Genomic DNA, 16,744 nt, shown 5'->3' with positions numbered 1-16,744 from the left:
TATATTACGTGTGGTATGCAGAGGACACAAATTATCATTCTTAATCAAGAAACAAGAAAAAAAAATTAAACAAGGCCTAGGTGATGACATTGTACCTCATAGAGCTTTGGGATATACAGGCAGAAATGTGGTCATATTGACTACATCACTTTGGGAGTTAGCACTCTTATTTTCAAGTGTTTGTAACTCAACTTTCTTTTCTTTGAGGAAAATATGTTCTAAATTCATTCCTGCTGTTGATATTTCATTTCTGTATAATTCTGACATTTCCCATGAGACTTGAAAGCTCTTTTAAACTCTGATCTAGCTGAGGTTACCGTAGTTCTACCAGTTCCTTTTTATACTGATGGTGAGGACTTAGAACTATGGTTAAACATACACGCATTATCAGCAGAATTGACCAAAACCTGGCAAGTTGCACTTTAATAGAGCTAGTTCTATGGTAATCCTTCACTAAATTTAACTCAACAAAAATAATACTGTATCCAACAAGCAATTTTCTACCATTCTGATTGATTTTAGGTTCATTAAGGCCAGAAACCTTGTGATTTTTTCTAAGAGGGATAAAATTTGTGGGTAGCAGAAGTTAATTTGTAATGTTAACATCATCTAGTAATATATTCAACAGAGATAAATAGTTGTACTGAATTGCATGATAGACCATTTGTATTTTCACAAGTGAAAACATACAAATATATTCACATGTGAAAAACAGAAACAATGGCAAAATTGTGCAAAAATATTTACACATAAGTTTAAAATGCAAACACTTGTCACATTCATATGCTTTTTCAAAAGCTGTCGTGCCTTTTTACTGGACTTAACATTCCTAGTAATCTTCAGTCTCACTGAGTAATTTTCAGGCTCAGTGAGAAACCTTCATATGTATTCTCCTTCAAAAGATTAACCTTTTCACAGAGTTGGTCATTTATTTTGCTGCTTACCCTGTCCTTCATCTTGACCCACACTGCTGAATGGCAAATCAAAGTGCAGCTGTGTTGACAGTTAGGCAGAGACTTTTGGCAAATCTGTTTACAAGGTGGACAATTACCGAAATGACATCGATGAGGTATCCTTTTTGAATGGTGACAATCAGGAGGGTTTCTGCAATTAAGAAAGGTGTCTTAAATAAAATCCATTCTTTTAAATGTGCCTTCAAGAGATTTAATTTATCTCCAAATGATAAGAATTTATCATTAAATAAATGCCTGAAAATTCTCAATCAAACATGAATACTGATCCATACCAGATGGGGAGTATCTATTATCAACAAATAAATGCCTGAAAATTCCCAATCAAACATGAATATTGATCTGCACCAGATGGGGAGTATCTATTATCAATAAATAAACTCCTGAAAATTCCCAATCAAACATGAATATTGATCCATACCAAATAGGGAGTATCTATTGGCATATCCAAATACATTCTTGATCTTTAAATATATATTGCTATTAGATCAGTTTATAAGGTATCTCCTTGTGCACAGATATCCCTGGAATGTTTTTAATTTCAAAAAGAAATTCCCTTTTTACCTCAACTACATAGTGGTAAGTAGAGCTGACACAAATACAAAATTTTCTGTTCAAATATTATTTACATGCAGACATACAGAATTTATGACATTAATACAACTATCACATTTATCCTTTATTATTAGTCAACTTTTGACAATTAATAACCCCACCCCCGCTCAGTTATCTGACTCTAATTAGACATGAAAAGAACGGTTTAGGTGTCTAGTGTACATTCCTATCATTTTCAAGTATAAAAAACAAAGTTTGCTTAGATTCTTTTTTCTTCTGCAAAACTGTGAGCTTACATAACATAAAGTCTAAAAAAATAAACATCAGCATTACATATGTGATCCTATTAAAATCCAGAAAACACAAACTTACAATACTTCCAATCTTGTCAGATCGGTATTATTATTCAACCATAAAAATTATGATGTGATTGTGATAAAATTTTCAAGAATTTGTTAAAAAAACAATATACAAAACTTGAAAAGACATACCTGCACACTTGGTTGCACCTGGGTGGCCGGGTAACTTTCTCCCTACCACAAGGAACAGTTATCTTAGTGGCCTTACAAAAACAAGTGATTTCTATAGTCTCTGCACAAGGGTAACATGGACCTATGATAGAAAGGAAATATAGCCCAGTTGTAAAATTGGCTGCAGTGTTTAAAAAAAACTTGAAGATAATCTGTAAATAAACCAATATTCAACAAAACCAATACAAAAACAGCTTTTCCAAACATGATTGAAGAAATATCTTCCTGCATACAGTTGGTCTTTATTTATTGGTCTTAAATGCATAGCACAAAGGAGAAACTGTTGAGAAATATTATCATTTTCAATATAAAAAAATATAAGATTTCATTTGGGCCACACAATATTACTCAACTTCTCTTCATTTATTACAATTTGGAAAGTAAGTTATGTTCTTTCTTGATGTTAATCAATATATCTACAAATGTTAAGTTACTTCAGCTACAAATCACTTTTATTCTCTCTTTTTTCCAATCACAATGCTTACCCCTGTGACATCGACTTGCACATTTATGTTTTGTACAGCTCAGGGGTTTTCCACAAGTCTGTTCACATGATGGGCAATTTCCATCACAGCACTAGTAAAAGAAAACAAAATATCAATAATGAAATCAAAATGATTTGTTTCTTTTTCATCACTGCAGTTACAGTATTTCTAAATAACAAGATCACAACATAAATCAAAACTGACCTGAAATATATCTTGTACAAAGCAAATTTTTCCAGTAAATTATGTTTCTCCAAGAATACTGACTAGATTACATTAGCTTTAGGAATACTAGCCTGCTACCTTTAAGAATCCAGCCCTACTAAAAGACAACAATTCTAAGACAAAGGGCTATAAACTTTCTTCATCTCCCCTTGCCATCACAAGGTGTCACTAGATTTTAAGCAAAGCAAAATACCCATGAGGATGCCTGCATAGCTGGGTGGCTGGTAGTTTTTTTTTTACGATTGACAAAGTATTCTTGGAGAAATAATTTACTAGAAAAAGTTGCTTTTATCTCTGAGGGCTGTTCCAGTAAAAACATATACCCCCCGGGGTGAAGGCACTTTCAAATTCAACCAACCCACAACAGAAGCAATGAAAAAAAATTATGATCCGTCAGATGTGTTTTAATCAAAAAACACTGCCACCTACAGAAGCATATTTTTTAAACATAATTTCTGGCTATGGGTTAGTGGGTGGTAGAAGCGATTTTAATATTGGGTTGGGTAAAGAAGCGATTTAAATGACAGCTGGCTGGAGGTAATCTACTGAATTCTTATAGATCATATAATCTACTGCAAATTTTTATTTGTATTCATTCATTATAATCAATCTTTTGTCCTTTTGTTTGTCTGTCAGCCAAGAATGTCTCTGATACTGTGAAATCACAAATTTTCATGGTGGCTTATTATTTGTAGATGTCATTGATCAGTCCCTTAATACCTACTAATTTAATATCCATGAATACAGATTTTATAATAGATATTTCTATTCTAATACAGAAATCATGAATTTGTATCCTTACTAAACTGTGTTTACTAAAGTGATCACTATGTCCTGCTATTTTTCTTTGTTCTCAGGCATGCTGCTTTTGATTAGAATAAAAGTTAAATCTTGTATTGCTTTAAATGTGTGGTCAGATTCTGTGATTCATTGTTATTATTTTTTTCAATAAATGTTTTGGTAAACTTATAATATATGATTTGTTAGAAGAAAATAAAACACTGATGCCTGTGGAAGTGATGTTGCATTATTTCTGTCTACTTTTAAACTATATAATTTCTTGTAAGAACATCTTTTTCAGTTACCCATATCTTATTTTTATGCCTTGTTGCAAGATTAATATAAAGTTATAAAAAAAAATATAACAAGTCAAACATTATTTTAAAAATGGATGAAAGTCAAGGAATCATTTTCCCCAGACTACTAAAATCAATGTCATTGCAGCTAACTGTATTGTCAACAGCATCATCATCATCATTGGCCTAGCAGTAACATTCTGCGCTTTCAATCCAACTGTCACAGGTTCTATCTCCCACTTCTAGTCTTTCATATGAGACTTATAACTATGGCCTGAGGGGCTTTCATGGCAGAGTGGTATAAGATGCTTGTCTTGTGATACAGATCTGAGGGGCTTCCATGGCAGTGGTATAAGATGCTTGTCATGTGATTACTTGGCTCCAATGTGTAAATAAGAATGTTGCCAGTTACTTGTGGAAGGTCAGTGGTTCTACATAAGTGGTGTTTGGTGTCTCAAAAGGACTTGGATTCTTTTCAGCAGTAAAACTGGCTGCCATATATAGATTCTCTTCATCTGAAAATGGTGTAAAGGCCATAACAATCTACAGAAACCCTGTGATATCATGTCTAAATGACTTCGGCAGTTGGAGATAAACGTCAAATCAACAGAGGCTCCATGTGCCCAAGTGTACTAAGGTGCTTGCTTTTACATCACTTGCACATCTCACAGAGTGAGTTTGTGTCACAGATCAACCAAGTTAGGTTGGTGGTCTTTCGGGGTTCTTCCTGCACCTAATATATTGTTAAAAAGTATTTTAAAAAACCCAAATCAAACCAAACTAAATCGACCAACTAATCAACTGTGGCAACAGCAGCAAAGGTACTAGTCAATCATTTTTGCCACAGCCGTATGAGTTTATAACTTTCGACTCGAGTAATTTTTGTAGACCTTTGAATGTCGTCAATTATGTCTTTCTCACAGCTACCTAAAAGTCATCATCAGTTGGTACAAATGGATTTTTCATGGTGAGCAATATGAGATGGAAAAGTCTTGAGCAATCCTTCATCACACACTGCCGAAAAGTTTACATTTTAGCTCACTTAAATTTTCTCTAACAAAGTTCATTGTTCCAACTAGAACCGTTATAATTTATTCAAGCTATATTCACCAATATCTGTAATAAATATTTGTAACAAAGTATGAGAATGCATCAGTGTTTTTCAATGTTGCATTTGAACTGAGCAACAACCACAATCACCAAACCAAGAAATAAAATTATTCACATCTCTCAGGCAGAAGTAGTGTATAATCATAATCTGCCAAAAGATTTTTAAATTTTTAAATCTGCCAAATATTTTTCCAACATACTGATTCAGTGGACATATCACCAGAATGGATAGAAACAGACCAGAAGGTTAAAATCAATTTGATACAGCTTTTAAGTAGCTAAATTTATATTGGTTTAGTTAACTGTACACCCTTTATCATCTTCCTTTTGATGAAATTTCTTACTGAAGCTGAGAAAATAATGTTGCGCACATAAAAAAAGAGGCACACTTCTACTCATTATTGTTGCTATTATACTTCTCCATTCCAGCCTGTTCTTATGATCTTGTCCCCCCCACATACTGTTTGTCTTGTTTATGATATGTATCTAAATTTCTCACTTACTTTTCCTGCTACCATACAAATATTCTGTGAATATGCATATCAGTGTGAAACGCAATGGGGAGACTAAATCCAAGATTGAAAACCTCTACATTTCTGGATGTATTCTGCTTGGATTCCATATTTCTGCACAAAACTCAAGAGTTCAGGACTCTGTACTAATTCAGCTCCCACTGTAAACCTGTGCAAACACCATGATATCAAAATTCAGTAACTTAAAATTTTGAGTGCTCATGATCAAATTTGTATCAGTATAGACACATCTATGATGACAGCTTTTGTGAAAAGAAAACCAATAACAGCCGCACCATTTTCTGGATCTATACAAATTTGAAATGTGTGCTTTCAATACTGCACCAAAGAGTCAGCTGCTGATTTCAGTAACGAGTCATCCAAACTCGGGTCTGTAAAGAGACAGAAATTATGTTAATAAAACAATGTCCCTCACTTTTTTCAGTTACAAGTAGGGCAAGCTCTCAAAAGATTGCTTTTACTAATATCTTACTTTCACTATCAACCAATCAGGGACAGTCAAACCCATATATACTCTATTTTATCTTCACTGATTTATAGTATGGTTCTCGTTCTTTTACATCTGTAGTAATGTGAGTCCTTGAACAACTCTCAATGGTTGTAATCCTTTTTCGACCATGCTGACTTGACACACTGTAAGATAATGTTAGTGTAACAGAAATACCATGGGATAACCACAGACCAATAAAACTGAATAGTCAAGTTATCTCCCATGCAGGGATGCTGCCAGGATTTCAGGATTTACTCTAAGTTGTGTGTGTGTGTGATCTCCAATGAGGAAGTGGTGGCAGGAGGAATAGCCATTGTTATATATCTCCCTAACACTTAAATATCTGTCACTCTTTCTTACTGTTCCACTCTGTTACGGCTCTAATGAAATCAAAATTATCGAAGAGAATGTCATCTCTAGTTGTATAGTGATTATTACTCTGACGTCATCGGGCATGGTCACGTGGTTGTGGTGGGGTCTTGGTTGGGATGTCATAAAGACCATAGGCTTACTCCATATCTGACAGCTAATTACGATGTTTCAAAAGAATTAAAAAATTTCTAACAATTCAGTTGGACTCGGTTATTTGATTCATAGTCAATGAACAGGTTCTAAAATTGATGTGTTTATTCTGGAGCTATGTTCCATCATCACATTCAAGATTTGGATATACCAAAGGTGAAATTAGTACAGTTGCATCCTAAACTATCGTGACTCCTTCAAATGTTATTTAATGTGAGACTTTAATGCAAGAACTCGTAGCTTCATTGATTTTTTGGGTAAAAATATTTCTTCTCAAACAATTCAATTTGGTGCAGATTACATTGTTTTTTAATGATACGGTGAGAATTCTTGATGTGTAAAAAACTGCACAAGAAATGAACATCAGATCAGAAAATTACTACCACTGGGAAAATATTGATAGGAATATACAGAAATAATGATATTATTTAAGTAGAATATGTGGTGACAATACGAGAGCTAGTTCTACAACTCTGCAAAATACATTTTGTACAACTATTCTGTTGTTTCTAACAACACTGTAATACGGCAGTAATTTCTGCCCACTTTTTACTTTAGTCCCTTGCTAATTAATAGTTTTAGATTTTACAACACTAAGCACATTTTACCTTTTGACAATAACACATCATTACAAATATTTAGATTGCAAGAAAATAGAAGTTACAATTTGATTAAAAGTACTGGTACCAATAAGACTAAAGGAGATGGTAAAAAAAAAAGAGTCAGGATGAACAGATTAGTAGTGTAGTAAAGAATCCATATATCAGAATGACATCAAGTATTTTTTCATCAATTTCATCATCAGTTAATGATACTGCTTAAAAATCTATTGTACTAGATAATAGACTTTTTTAGTTATCCATTTTGTAATACAAATACCAAATGATGGCTTGGAATCAAGTGCCAAAAGGTCTGCAGAAAATACAACCATGATCAAAATATACATAGGAAGAACCGAACACAAACAGGACAAATTTTATCCATACTGCTTCGATTTTGCACAGATCAGTCAGTCTCTTATGTTTAATGTCATTTAATTTTTGCACATAGAGAGCATGTACTTCATTTGGTCATACATCTGCATGATATAAAAGTTTGTCTCTTTATTCTTTTGTTACCATAGTGGTTCTGCCAACTAGAGACCTACACACACTTAATTATGTTGTATGGGGATTCTCTGATGTTCCCTATGAGCATTAATCAGTTAATTGTTTCTGAATTTAATATGATCCTCCTCCTCTGTGTACAAATATTATTCTGTGCTGTGAACTCCTTTCATTGCCTGCTGGGTATTCTCTCTTCGATATCTCTGTTCCAAAAAGAACAGTTTTGAACCAGAGGTCTCATTAGGATTTTAAAACTAAGAGTCCATGGCTTCCATTTTGGTAAAAATATGAGTTCCACCAGCAAAAGTTGCAGTCCCCTCTCAGAAAACTACGCAAATTATAAGAACTATTGGTTGCCATAGAGTTTAATTTCTACATTCCTTATAACACTGACATAGCTCTTGTTTGTCCATCAGAGTGAGTCTGATTTTTTTAGATCCAAGGAAGGTCTTGTTCAAAGCACTAAGCTAGGCATCACACTTTCTTACACTTGGCTAATGTCCCTTCCAAACTATCAGTTCTAGCAACTTTAGCCCTCTCCTGAATCTCACAGTCTTCATCAGTTTGTCGTTGAACCCCAAAATACTCATTCAAGTCTATGTCTCAACATGTCATGATTCTGAGGTCACGTGCACTGCTTATTGGGTTAGACTCGGAAATGACCACAATAATGAAAGCTAAAGTTGTTTATTTGATGTACTGTTATAAATGACCACATGTACATCTCTGGGTCTTTCTGCCTCTGAATTCAAGCACTGTAAATATCAGTAGATTTTCCCACCCAGCTGCCAGTCAAAGCTTTTGATCCTGCTGAGCAGCTATTGCAGCATGTTCTTTTGATGTCTCTTATAATGGTGACAAGGGGGGGGGGGCTTTCAGCCACTAAATTCTGTCATTGTAAATATCAGCACAGCTAACTGATCAACACATTTTCTCACTATGCAGGTGACTGAAGCAGGACTGGCAAGTCTTTGAATTTTAACGCCCACCTAAATAAAAAAAAATTGGCGTCCAAATATGCGTGATTGTAAGTGTTTCCGAGACCTCTGTCAGTTTTCACTAACATGAACTCTGCCAAAGATTCACTTCCTTGAATCAGTGCTTTGCTGCCTCTTATGCCAGATTTTTCTCTTCCATAATGCTGTATTAGGGTTTTAAGTCCAACATTCCCATAGCCAGATTGTTCAGACATGGGTATCTTGAATAAATATAACCGGCATATTGTCCATCCAACACGTACATCGGACTTGCACTCAACATCAATTTTGGGCTCAAAATCACACTGGTATTTCCAGTGACATTTGCCCAATGTGCAACAGACCGATATACATGAAATTCATTTTCATCATAGCTATCACCAGCCAGTGTTTGCCGACTGAAAACGTCGTCTGAAGACTAACCGTGTTGTGATTCTGCCATTTTGGTTTCCTGTGTGGCCCTTATTCAAAACACGCATTTGTAAAACTTCCATGATGAAAGTTAAGCTGAAACTACTATAATATGCCTGTCCCAGGGCCTAATGAACCAATCAAATTTAGTTTAACAGACATTCATGCTGAACCGAAGTATCCAGATATCTAGATGTCGCATCAAACGCTGAGACAGTTGCGGTAGCGCAAATTACGTCGCAAAATTCACTTTTAAAGTTAACAGTTTAAAAAAAATTGCATACTGCGTAAAGCACATTTTTTATATCTGTGACGTTGACGTAATTTACTGAATGCGTATCACTGCTTTAAAAGTACATGAATTGGTACAAATTACGTGCACTCGAGTGTACTGGGATCATTTTCTGACCAATGTTTCATTCATGTTAGACCGCTAAGAGGGGGTTAGATGTGATTTTAAATATATATTCGTTTTTTTCTTCTTCTGACAACCCACCAGCGATTTCTCATTTTGTTAACACAACCCCCAACAGAAGTGATTTTCCTAACCAACCTTCCACTGTCAGAATCAAAATAGTTTGAAACACAACCCCCTACAGAAGTTTTTTTGAAGTGCCGTCCCCGGGGGGGATATATGTTTTACTGGAACAGCCCTGAATACATTCCCCAATATCATTAACTTTAGGAGAATAGGTAACTGGAACCGGAAAGGCTAAGCATCCTGCCTATATGCAAGGTATCCTTCCAGGGAAGAAAGACTGGTTTCTCGATGTGAATGATAATCTGCTCTCCTACTAAAAGCAACATAGCCTATGGTTACATGATCTGTGATCACTATATCGGGTTAAAAAGATGATTGATAAAGTCTTTTCACTGTCAAAATTAAATGGCAAATCCAGTGAATCTAAGAGGCTGTGTTGGTTTAATTGGGTCTGGTAGTCATCTGGGCTGCAGGTACAAGACCCACCAGATTTAAGTTTTGTCTCTGCAGAGGTAAATCCCTGAGACAAAAACATGAAAAAGTTGATTACACGTGCCAGTCAATAGCTTCTATGATGTCTCAGATAGAAATGATCCATTTGAACATGAGGCTCGCAGATATCACTCAAATTTTATGATCAGAAATCTTCATGAGGTGACTCTAATCTTTACAGACTTCGCAGTACACCAAGCATATAACCCACTGAAGTCACAAAGATAGGGTTCGACAGAGGAGAAAGTCATACGTGGTTGCCACAATTTGTCTCTATCTGTTTCAGGTAGTGTTTGAGGGTCAGGACAGAATCTTGCATGGCCTATGTTCTTGAATTATCTAGCGATGAGTTGGAATGTATGATGACTCTCTAACTGCCCAAAGATGGTAATCAGTTCTTGGCTACAAACATGGTTGTGTCATAAGGATCACTAAACCATCCAATCCATTTAAATGAGGGAGACATACAAGATTGAGACTGCTTATACACTTGGTAACCATGTAGGCAGAACACTGGGATGAGTAAAGGTCAGACTTTTCCCAGTCCTTGAGAAGAATAAAACTTACCAATGTTCTTGGAGGAGATCGTCCAGATACACTGCCACTGCTGAAGAGGAAGTCACCCGAAACAGGGTGATGATACAATCCATAATTTTGATAAATTTACACCACAAGGAAGAACTTAAAATTGGTAAACTTTATCACAGTAAGCGAAAAGAAACTTCAGTACACCAAGTGAATATGGACATCAAAGTACACATCAGTGAGATTGAGACTGATGTCATACTTGTTCCTTCGGATGAATAGCTGTATAGGTCTTGCTGTCTCCATCTTGAACCTTAGTGGAAGAAAGAATTTTATTGAGGCAACTCATGTCTATGATTGACCCCAACTTGGCATTGGCTTTTTTGATAAGGAACAGCCATGAATAAAACCCCATTGATATGGTTTTCACACAATCTCCACCCATTGCCAATGAGTGACTGTATCTTATGCTGAAGAATATCAGCCTTCTCCTAATCAGATGGCACATAGGTCAAACCAATGTGATTGGAATTTCAGGAATCTGGTGGCCACAGCAGACTGTCTGCAAGTGGCAGAGGTGGCGCATCAGCTGCAGTAGACAGGAGGCTTGGGGATAGAGAAACTTGGTTTCTTACCTCCATTGTAAAGGTGCCTCCTAGACTAGTTTGGCTGTTGAGTGCTAGCTTAAAGTTAAGATCCAAATGGCACTTGGGGTAAAAAATATCTCTCTTGCTTGGCTCACCTATCATCCCTGTCACAGGAGGGACAGCTGGCTTTTGAAGATGGATGCAAGTGTGGTGGCAAGTTCGAGGGGTATTTCTTGAGCTGCCTGCCCATGAACTTCTTAAACATTTTGCTCCAAAACAGCAATGGGGAGCCAAAGAAAGTCATCTTCAAAGCCTGAGCCATCATGGAGCTTTAGTGACATGGAGGATAAACATGCATCAGGATGTATCAGGTCAAGATTGACAGAAGTATCTAACACATTGTGCATTGAATCATGACCTGTTCTGTTAATGACCCTCACAATTTGTGCTGTTGATTACCAGCATGTTGGTTGGTTGACTCTGTCTGCAAGTTTGAATGATGGAAAATCCAACATCAAAGAATGGCTACAATGTTTGAAACCAGCTAAGATGTGGCATGAAACACTTTTCACCACTTTGTAAAAAGCGGAGCCGGCATGTGAAAAGGTGCTAAATTCTTATCCAGAGGTGGGCACTAAGAATGGAAGGCACTGGAGTATGTTTTGAACCAGTGTGATGAGAATACCAGAAAAGAATGCCTTAACCTTAAAGTTTAATTCTATGTGCTCCATGGTTGGATATGAGTAAGGCTGTTGTTCAGTAATATCTTCATTCACTGTGAGGGACCCTGAGTGGCCGAGTGGTCTAAAGCGCTGTCCGTTACTGATCACTGCCATCTCACCTCTGTCTGTGTGGGTTCGAGTCTCAGATTCGGCCAATGTGGGTATGTGAGAAAGCTTGCCAGTAGCTACTCGTGGGTCGGTGGTTCTTTATGGGGTTTTCCTGGGTTCTTCCTCCACCATTAATACTGGCTGCCATGTATAGCCTATCTTGTGCTGAAAATGCCATTAAACCCCACAACAACAACAACAACAACATCATTCACTGTGCTTTGTGTCATGTTCTGGTTATACTTCCATATCTTGATAAACTATCCCTGGTGGCACAAAAGACACAATGTTGTCATTTCTATAGAAGTCATGATAACCTCTCCACTGGTAAGCTATTAACATAAAGTAAGCTGACTCTGGCAGACAATGGCTGGATCACTGAAAGTATGGTCAGAATGGTTACTGGCTGTGCAGAACACAGACCAGTTGGTGCTGATATCAGCTGTGCTGTGGGCATGGCTGGATGGGTGCATCAGTCACTAAAATCCCCATCATAATATGTTTGTGTAGCCATATGCCTTTTGAAACAGAGGGATCTATCTCTATGATAACCATTAACTGTAACTGTATGTAGCCACAGGATGAACAGTTTTATTAGTATGATTTCCATAACTGAAGAAAGATGAAGCTGTAGGCCAGGCAAGATAGATAGATGGATCCATCATTAAGATCCCTGTAATTCTAATTGTATGTAGCAGTAGCATATTAAGACTGACAGATCTATCATTAAGTTCTCTATAATTGTAAAAAGAGGAAGTCATAGGCCTAGCAAAATGGCCAGATCTTTTGGTATTCAGTAAGATCCGATACAAATGGCTGGTTGGAAAATTGTGGATTGCTCTGGAAGGCAATATGCTAGTATAAGATGGATCAGTTGCATCTGTTAAAAAGCACAACCATCCAGACTTACAGGTCCATGGCCATGCTCAGACATGCTGCCTAAAAATGGGGAATTTAAAATTGTATGTCACTGTCACCCTCTTTCTTTGTCTTTGTTGACTTTTGCAAAAACCATAGTCAATAAACTATCGGATTGTATGGCACACACAATGGATGATAGTGACAAGGTTCATTTTGCACATGCAAGGAATGGCTTTGAACTTGTTGAATTTATTATACTTCGTCAACTGGTTTCACTGAAATGACAAAATTAAAAAAAACACAACAAAAAATGTATAAATTATCAATGCACCATAATAATAAGTTGCTAAATCAATACCTGCTATTAACTGCATGAGTGAACAATAGGTAGTTTGCACGAAACCAGTGTGTTGAACAAAGAGGCCTAAATAGGCAGTCTGAGAAAGCGAGAAATTCACAAAAATATTGGAAGAATTCCACAAATAATGTATACATCCTGTAGAGGAATGCTTAATACACAATATAATATAAATCTAAATTTCTCAATGGATGGTTAAAATACACAGCAACATTGGCATGAATTGATGGGAGGTTTTTCATACAATGTTGACAATACAGCAGTAAAGCTTAAAAACAAGCAATACTTAGTGGCAGCAAGGGGAGGTAATGGGGAAGAGTTATTGCCATTGTCTACATGATGCACACAGAAAAGACAAACTTTTGTCTTTTAGTACAGCTGGATCTGGGAAGTCTCAGGCTTAAATTCCTAACATTAATGTGATCTGGGAATGTAGTTTAAAAAAACATAAAAAAATATCAGTAACACCTTTTATACATGATGAAACAAAACAACCAATGCTATAATGATATCCTACTTTCATTTTGATTTTGATTTTTATAGCACAGCAATACAACATTTTTCTCCCCAAATATTAAACAGTGTCAAACCATGAGAAGTGGATTTCAAATTTTGAAAGACTTAAATTATTCATTAAAGAATGAAATGTCAGTTGATATTTTAATGTATCAATATACTCCTATATTGATCAAGATATTTAGATCTGTTCTATATAGCGGGATGCTGTCAGTTTCGAGTGAGAAAATGTCCCATGGGCTTGCTCAAGGTGTAGCAATCATTTGTACTGCACATATCTGATACCTTTCGTCAGTTTCAACTGAACAAGCTGCTACCATGCTTTGTTTACTGACAATGTATTTTTTTAGCAAAAAAATCTAAACAAATCATTCCAAGTATGTGTGAAAATGTAAACCAATTAATTTAAATATGAGGATAACATAAAAAAATGTGCTCATCATACATATGTATTGTACAAGATAATCCATTACAAATATCCGAGATTAGCATTAAGCCCTCTACTTACTTGGTAATCATATGCACAATAGGGATAGTATAGGGTGTTCAGTGAGCCATGTTAGCCTGGATGGAAGAATGTCAGGCTCATAATTCAAGGGTCATGGATTTTATACCCACACAGACCAGCTTGGGTTGACTGCCTTGGTCTGTCCTGAGCAAAAACAGTAGACTCCCATTTCCTCCACATGATATAGCCAATATTGTCAAAGGTACTATTAAAATCAACTTCCAATTTCCTACACATGATATAGCTAATATTGTGTCAAAGGTAATATTAAAACCAACCTCCTATTTTCTCCACATGATACAGCCAATACTGTGTAAAAGGTACTATTAAAACTAACCTCCCATTTCCTCCACATGATATAGCCAATACTGTGTCAAAGGTACTATTAAAATCAACCTCCAATTTTCTCCACATGATACAGCCAATATTGTGTCAAAGGTAATATTAAAACTAACCTCCTATTTTCTCCACATGATACAGCCAATATTGTGTCAAAGGTAATATTAAAACCAACCTCCTATTTTCTCCACATGATACAGCCAATATTGTGTCAAAGGTAATATTAAAACCAACCTCCTATTTTCTCCACATGATACAGCCAAGATTGTCAAAAATGCTACTAAAACCAACCTCCCATTTCCTCCACATGATGTAGCCTATACTGTGTCAAAGGAACTATTAAAACTAACCTCCCATTTCCGCCACATGATATAGCCAATATTGTGTCAAAGGTACTATTAAAACTAACCTCCCATTTCCTCCACATGATATAGCTAATATTGTGTCAAAAGTACTATTAAAACTAACCTCCCATTTCCTCCATATGATATAGCCAATATTGTGTAAAAGGTACTATTAAAACTAACCTCCCATTTCCTCCACATGATATAGCCAATATTGTGTCAAAGGTACTGTTAAAAACAACCTCAAATTTCCTCCACATGATAAAGCCAATACTGAGTCAAAGGTACTATTAAAACCAACTCCCATTTCCTCCACATGATATAGCCAATATTGTGTCAAAGGTACTATTAAAACTAACCTCCCATTTCCTCCACATGATATAGCCAATATTGTGTCAAAGGTACTATTAAAACTAACCTCCTATTTCCTCCACATGATAAAACCAATATTGTACCAAAGGTACTATTAAACTAACCTCCCATTTCCTCCACATGATATAGCCAACATTGTGTCAAAGGTACTATTAAAACCAACCTCCCATTTCCTCCACATGATATAGCCAATATTGTGTCAAAGGTACTATTAAAACTAACCTCCAATTTCCTCCACATGATATAGCCAATATTGTGTCAAAGGTACTATCAAAACTAACCTCCGCATGATATAGCCAATATTGTGTCAAAGGTACTATTAAAACTAACTACCAACAACCATTTTAGTCTGATTAGGAATGAGGTCTATTTATTTTTGGGACATAAATATGATCAAATGTAATACTGCGCATTTCACTTTTATTTATTGAGTACCCATTTCCATTATTTTCTTTAGCCATGACGAATGAATACAAAACAAATAATTATCCATCTTTGAAGACAATGGAACCCCATAAAATATCCTAAACCTTAGTACCAGGCCCAAAAAATTATTTTCTTGAAAAACCACACAACGGTTGTTTGTTGGTTTAGATGACACTTTTAATATATTATTAGTTATGTTCTATGTGCGTTTCCCAATGACATGTTGAAGCAGCCAACATAGGTTGGCCTGGATGGGTTTCAAAACCACACTCCTTGTACTATAAGTCTAATTCTCACTAATGAGTAACCATGACTCCGAAATCTCATCAATTAGTACAAATGACAACAAATTAATTTACTGCATAGTTTACAAAACAAAATTTAACAAAATTGAGAATTTTCAATGATTCTGAAATAGCACACATTGGGATGTTCTCTCTCGCACTCGGAGTGAAGCATAATTTTGGCTCTTGAGGATCCCAAGAAGTAAATCATGTCCAATTTGCAGCTTTCCATAATTGTCTTCTAATCAGAATTTAAGTATCCTGGCACAATGCCTTCCTTTAATAGTTTCACAAGAGAATTAAATCCAAAACAATATCAAGATATCAAGTCAACTGTCATGACCCACCTTTCTTTTGCACTGATGTTTACCACAGTCCCTCTGTTTGTTGCATTTTGTCTCACACAGATACTCCTTGCAGCAAGGCACCTCCTTCTCCTTTTGACCACAACGACATATCTTCACTGCCATCTGTCGACACTAGAAAGATAATTATAATCATTTCTTTAAACTATCCAAATATTTGACATTTTCATGACACAACTGACATCAAATCTTTATCATTCAAAATAATGCTATGATAAACATTGGAGTTGGATAGAATTTTTCAAATTAAATATTTTAAATATTTTCCTCAAGAAAGAAAAATCCAGTTTTGGAGAACAAATGTCACTAAATATATTGATAATGGAAACATAAAAAATATACAAGAATCTTTGCATTTTCTGATTCTCATGGTCTTATCATAAAAGAATGTTTTTTTACCAGTATCTGTTTCAAGTGAAAACAACACTATCATAAAAAACTTAGCATTGATATTATACAGCCCCA

At 35.8% G+C, this 16,744-nt stretch overlaps 1 protein-coding gene across 1 annotated transcript in view; it reads right to left on the bottom strand.

Annotated features, from left to right (window-relative positions):
• The window catches only part of LOC149797853 (NF-X1-type zinc finger protein NFXL1-like), a 104,587-nt gene that overhangs the window by 36,473 nt on the left and 51,370 nt on the right, over positions 1-16,744 (bottom strand). The window contains exons 11-14 of the mRNA XM_089962868.1: positions 16,262-16,393; positions 2,542-2,632; positions 2,018-2,138; positions 945-1,104 (exon numbers count right to left, since the gene is read on the bottom strand). Of these exons, the coding sequence (XP_089818994.1) occupies positions 945-1,104; positions 2,018-2,138; positions 2,542-2,632; positions 16,262-16,393 (504 nt within the window). The remainder of the gene's footprint in view (positions 1-944; positions 1,105-2,017; positions 2,139-2,541; positions 2,633-16,261; positions 16,394-16,744) is intronic.

This window comes from Sinohyriopsis cumingii, chromosome 6, assembly GCF_028554795.1.
Source record: "Sinohyriopsis cumingii isolate HCF-2022 chromosome 6, ASM2855479v2, whole genome shotgun sequence".
In the NCBI taxonomy this organism is placed as follows: Eukaryota; Metazoa; Mollusca; class Bivalvia; order Unionida; family Unionidae; genus Sinohyriopsis; species Sinohyriopsis cumingii.
The sequence above is the reverse complement of the archived record's forward strand: the minus strand, read 5'-3'. Positions and strand labels throughout refer to the sequence as shown.